At 51.4% G+C, this 6,000-nt stretch overlaps 1 protein-coding gene across 1 annotated transcript in view; it reads right to left on the bottom strand.

The window, feature by feature from the left end:
• Nucleotides 1–5,482: 5,482 nt before the first annotated feature.
• Nucleotides 5,483–6,000, bottom strand: part of ADARB2 (adenosine deaminase RNA specific B2 (inactive)) — a 361,308-nt gene continuing 360,790 nt past the window's right edge. The window contains exon 10 of the mRNA XM_024742790.1: nucleotides 5,483–5,659. Within this exon, the coding sequence (XP_024598558.1) occupies nucleotides 5,483–5,659 (177 nt within the window). The remainder of the gene's footprint in view (nucleotides 5,660–6,000) is intronic.

Raw genomic sequence — 6,000 nt, 5'->3', positions numbered from 1 at the left:
AGAAAAACATTTTAAGAAATCCCCATCCTGCCCGGGAGGAACGTGTGTTAGGATTTCAGACTTGGATGGATGAGACTGTTTTGGATACAAAAGCTCACCTGCGACCATCACACTGCAACTCACCAGCCCCGTGTTTGGCTCCAGCCCTAGGGTGACAAGCAAAATAGTGAAGTCCCTTCCGCAAGCCCGTGAACGGGCAGAGAATGTTGTTGGGAGACACTCAGTTGAACTCTGGGATGTCCAGCCTGTGCTGAGTCCTGTAGAACTGGGACTGTGAACACTGCTGGGTGATGCTCTAGGTGTTTCCCATGCCCCGATAGCCACCTGACTTAGTATTCTGCGGGAAAATGATGGCCATACCTACACTTCATGTGCAGATCTCGGGGGAGAGCTCAGAACACCTTAAGTATGTGCAGTGTTTTTGGAAGCACTGAAATATTACAACTTCCCTGGTTCCCCTCAGGGGTGGCCCTGGGCACCAGTGGGAAGAGGACGCGGCAGTGAGAAAATGGAGGGAAGGTCCCAGGGACTGAGACGCTGAGTCGGGGTATGGGGGCATCCTCCACTCCGGGCCCTGGGATGCTCTCCGTAGTTCACTGACAGTAAATCCATAAGGGCAGCACCTGGGCCATCCGCGCACAGGCACAGTCATTGTAAGGAGACAAAGGTTTTGGAGTGGACTGTGTCATTTCCTTATGGCGGGCAGACCCTCCGTGGACCCTGAACCCCTAGAACTCTGCTTGATGAAAAAGGCCCAGCACCCCAGGAAAGCACAATTGTACTTGATATTTTTATTCGCTTAACAGAAACATTCACTTCTCAGATTTCACTGAAGTGCAGTTTACAGAACTTAGAGGTAAATTAACATGTGTAAATTCATATTTTAAGGTTTTGGATTTTTGTTTTACAAATATTACAAATGTACATCGATTGGTACAATATTGCCATTCAATCATGCTTTTCATGTACATACCTTCACTTAAGAAGTACTATTTATTAAGTTCATTTTGCTTAAAAAATGCTGAAAATTAACTGGGTACTGCTGGGAAAGTTTTTTTTCTCCCTTTTTTACTGATACTTACATGGCAGAGTGATAGAAATCTAGTGCCTGTGTAAAAAGAGGCCCTAGAATCTAGATCCTTTGTCTTTATCTTTAGAGGATGTTTCATCTCTCCAGCTTTGATTCTGAAATGAGTTGAGAACTAGGTATTTCCTTCCCCAGGGATTGATGCTGCCTGCATGTCACTGCAGGAGTGATATTGTTTGGTCTAAATTTCTAGAGCTGTGGCATCAGTGTCCCCTTTGGTGGACAGGCTCCAGGGGGCTGAAGGGACTGGTAGGTCCCTCTGGACAAGAAGTCACCGGAACACGCCAGGACCTCTTCGTCCTGAGCAAAGGCCTGACCTCAGGTCAGTGAAGTGGGGCTCAGGGGTGGACACGGGCCTGAGACTTAACGCTCGGTTGTACCAGGAGCCAGGGGTTTAGGATGGGGAGTCAGCCAAGAAAAAAGGAGGAGGAAGGGCAGGGAGAGGAAATGCGAGAAAGAAGAGGGAGAAGAGGTAGGATGGGGCCGTGGTCGCGGTGGCCCCATCGCTGTGGTTTTCCAGAGCCGTCCCTCGATGGCTGCTTCCTCTGTCTCTTGTTTCCGCTTCCTCATCCCCTCACCCCCCACCCATCCTTTACTTGATCTGATTCAGAATTTGTGGGGGGAGTCTTGTCAGGAGCCGGCAGTGTCCCCGCGTTCCCAGAAGCAGCCGTGCTGCAGCTGGGGGTGAGTCAGCACCGCGGACAGCGGTGGATACCTGGCAGCCGTGACGTCCCCACCGCCCTCCCCGCGAGTGCCCGTCACTGTGCCCGGAGGGGCCTCGGAGCGCGGGTCTGTCCCTCCTGAATCACAGAGCTTTCGGCATTTCACTCCACCCCTGACGCCCGCAAGGACTCAGCTGGGACAGCCTTTTGACATGCGCGGGGCGGTGGGTCCCTGCTCCTGGATGGGGAGGGCGGTAGGGAAACCAGACAGAGTTCACCGGGCTTTGCTGGGTGTTAACGAGGCTTCTGCCAAAAGACGTCACAGCCATCGAATCGTGGTACATAAACAGAGATTTTTCCTAACTTTCCTTTGGTCTTATTAGAAAGTGCTATTTATTGTATTTTGGACCAATTCGATGATTTCATTAGAATGGCTTCTTAAAAAATGGGTATAGAAGTTTCTGTAAATTAAAAATGTCTACTTTAAGTTTCAAATGTCTTTTTAAATTTTTTTAAACAAGATACTATAGACACATCTTGAAATTTTTAATCTAAAAATAGGATTTCATCAAAATATTCTGGGCATTGGTACACCGTGTATTTACTATTTATGGCTCTCCAGACGTGATAAACACTATACCAAAGAAAAAAAGAAAGAAAGAAAGAAAACATTTAACTTTATTGGTAAGAACAGAATTCTGTGAAAAAAATTATGTGGGAAAAATATGAGCTGTGTTTCCTTGAAAAGCAACTCAAGTCAACATTTCTGAGGAACAGCGGACATCAGACACTGTAGTGGCCAGATGGGTACATACAGACTTAGAAAGGAACAAAAAGGAAACAACAGTTATAGATCTGCAAAATAGACCCGCAAATCATTTGCTCAGCAAAAACAAAACCCAAAGATAATCCTAAATCCAGTAACTTGCTATCACACGTTGTGGGATCATGTGCTGGGAGGGGACAAGCGGAGCTACCGACCTCCTGACCCTCTAGGGCTGGGTCCTGCCAGGAGGACCAGGCTGGGAACTGTACGTTGCTTATGTTTTTCTCCCTGATGGGGAGTGGTGTGGGCTTGGGAGGCAGATGGAGGTGCTGCCGACTTTAGTTGGATGTTAGTGGGAGGGCAGATTGTGGGAGGGTGGATGCGAACACGGAACAGGGCAAGTGTGAATCACGGAGACACAGGATGGTGGTCGAGGCAGGTTCGGCAGGTGGGGGGCCCTTTTGTTGGCTCCGTCCTGATTTCAGGGTGACTTAAGTGTTTGTTCTCCTCACAGAGACCCAGGTGGGGAGGTGTGCGGGCTCCTCTGGACTCGAATTCCCCTAATTTTTCTAATCGAAAGATGCAGGTGGACCTGCATAAGTGGTGCTGGTGCTCCCGGGGGCCTGAAGCAAAGGGAGATGCACCTCTGGGCTTCGGGCTGACCTGAGCCAAGCCCTCCAGCTACCCTGGTGCTGGGTTCGAGCCCGGGGTCCTCTCCTCTGGCCTCTGGCCGTCCCAGCCCTCCTGTCCCATCCGCACCCGCCTGTGCCCGGAGCCCGGGGTCCCTCGTCCCTAGCTCCCTCTCTGTTTCCCACTCACTCGTGGCAAAGCTCCAGGCCCTGAAGTGGACTTCTTGCTGCCCTAGGGACTCTTCTCTCATCCATCTCTCCCTCCGAGAAGTGCCCTCCTGACCCGACAGACAAGTCCCCACGCCGGTGCTAACAGGGCCCTAGGGGTGGCTTTCTCCAGGAGCAGATGTTTATACATGAGGAAGTTTGTGTGGTTCTGGAGAGTCAGTGCCTCGGACCCTGTGGGGTGCTCATCATGGGTGGGTGGGCGCCTTCCAAGCCCCTAGAACCAGGTCCCATGGGCAGTGCCCTCTGTGCCCCTTTGTGGGTCGGCTCCCCCACATCTTCCCTGCCATCTGCTCCCTGTAGTAGGAGCTCGTTCATACAAAGCGTGGACCACGTCTCCAAGCAACAGCTCAGAGTGCTGTGAGCTGAGCTTCTGGTCACAGATTCCAGCCAGGACTGGACTGTGCCTCCCGCTTTCAGAGCAGGGCTCCAGAGACGGGGCTCAGAGTGTCTGATCACAACCAGCCCTGAGGCCTCTGGTTCTCTGAGCTTTGTCCTGATGGCACGTCAAATGATCAGACACTAACATAAACTGGCCTTTTGATCCTAGCTTTCGTACTGAATTAAGATTTTATTTCCTCAATTTGTATGAAAGATTAATACGAGTCATCTATTTGCAAAACCATTTTCATCTCTCTTGGAACTTTATGCTGGAGAAGTTGTCAAATACCTGGTCCATTTTCTCTTATAAAAGAACTTGAGTAAGTTTGACTTTATATTAAGTCCCAGGAAAAGTTTCTCTCTCCGTACTAGTATCTCTACTTCTTGTTCTCTTGTGACAATACCTACAACTCACTTTGTTTTGCTTTTGCCCCGTTGTTATGAGAGCTTGTGATGCTGCATTTGCCTTTCTTGGGTTAAGTGAGGTGCCCAGGCTGCTACAGAGCTCTGCTATTTATGTTCTGCACGATGAATCTCAGATGCGGATCTTTTAGATGGAGGAACGAGAGGCTGGTTAACCGGCATGATGGAGCCAGAAATGAGTCCTCGGCGGTGAAACAATTCAAGGCATATGATGGACTCGAGATGTCACAGGGGTGCCACCCTCCTGCGTGGACAGGGGGTCAGGATCCCGCCCCTCACTCAACCCCGGACGCCCCGTGTGCTCGGGGGAGCCTAAAGGGGGCAGAATTCTGCCTCTTGCACTTTTGCAGCTGCTTTAAGTGAATTTTTTTATTGTTCAGGATGGAGAACAGAGAACCGAGATGAGAGAGCTGGAGGCCCCTCAGGCCTAAGGGGACAGTTCTGTGAGTTTCTGTGCTTGCTTTCTGATAAAACTCAGTTAAAAAGGCAGGACTTGGTCTGGGACTTGGTTTCCTGATTGATTCCCTGGGGGGGACCCTATCAGCTCAGACCTTGTCCATGTGGTCGGGTCGTCATCTGCCAGGGAAGCAGCTGCGTCAAGCCATGGGCGTGGGGCCCGGGGCTGCGCATCTGGGACCCTCGTCACCAGGACGTGTAGCGATGGTTTCTTCACGCCCTAAATCTTGGCCCCCGGGTGCTTTGGAAACTGTTCCTTTGCTCTCTGCAAGAATGGTCTCACTCTCTGGTGCTCTTTTAGGGGTTCTTTAATATCCTGTGTCTGAAATCGTTTTGAAAGGAGGTGGAGTGAAAAAAAATAGTAATGAACATGATAGCTCATCCTTACTGGCTTCTTTGGGGAGGAGCCCATGGCTTTTCTCTTCACTTGTGGCTTATCCTGAAGTCTCACACACGCTGTGCTCGTGGGAACCCCTCGCTCAGGAGGTGCGTGGCGGGGAGGGAAGCGTCGGGGATGGGCCTGGTTGGTTCTCACCGGCCAAGCCTCGGCACTGCTTTTCAAGGCATCCACTCAGACCCTCTGGCCCAAATGGAAATTCCCTTGGACACAAGGAGGAGGGAGAACTGTTTGTGCGTAGGCAGGTGTGGTGGGCGATCTCGGTCCTGGCATCTTGGGAGCAGCCGTCGGAGAAGCAGCATGTCCCTAACGCAAGGCTAGTTGCTCGTCTGAGCTTCAGACACACGTGTGTTTCTGAACACCAAAGGAAAACGAATGCACAGCACAGATCAGCACCGTCAGGGCACGCCACACCCACACACGGCTTCGCCCGCTGCGCAGGGCCGGCCCAGGGCCTCATAGCATTAGTAGGAACTGGTCTTGCTCCGGTGGCTTCCTCACCCAGGTGCCCAGGCCGGCCTTCTGGAATGCTCTGAACAGCTGCTGTTTGACAGCCTGGTAGGTGCGTGCCCCCAGCTTGGCCTCACAGTACATGGACGGCGTGTCTCCGTGGCTTGGGATCCGTGTGCTCAGCTGTGGGGCAGAACGAGAGAGGACGGGTGAGCCTTCGCCGGGAACGGACCCCGACCAGCAGGACCGCTCAAGCCAGGCAAGCAGGCACTGGCCTGCCGGTCACTTTTCCTTCTCTCTTCCTTTAAACAGAAAAGCGGCGAGATCATCACGTGGGCTTGGAGTTTGCCAAGAGGGTGGATCTCAGGTTAAGTCCTCTCACCACACGGATGATGAGAGGGGCTGCGTGAGTCAATCAGTCCAATTCTGGGGTCACTTCACAACGTATCAAAATATCCAGTGGTGCCCCTTAAATATATACACTGTTCGTATGTCAATTATGCCTCAGTAACAAAGATATCTAT

This window comes from Neophocaena asiaeorientalis, unplaced genomic scaffold, assembly GCF_003031525.2.
Source record: "Neophocaena asiaeorientalis asiaeorientalis breed wild unplaced genomic scaffold, Neophocaena_asiaeorientalis_V1.1 scaffold155, whole genome shotgun sequence".
NCBI lineage: Eukaryota > Metazoa > Chordata > Mammalia > Artiodactyla > Phocoenidae > Neophocaena > Neophocaena asiaeorientalis.
The sequence above is the reverse complement of the archived record's forward strand: the minus strand, read 5'-3'. Positions and strand labels throughout refer to the sequence as shown.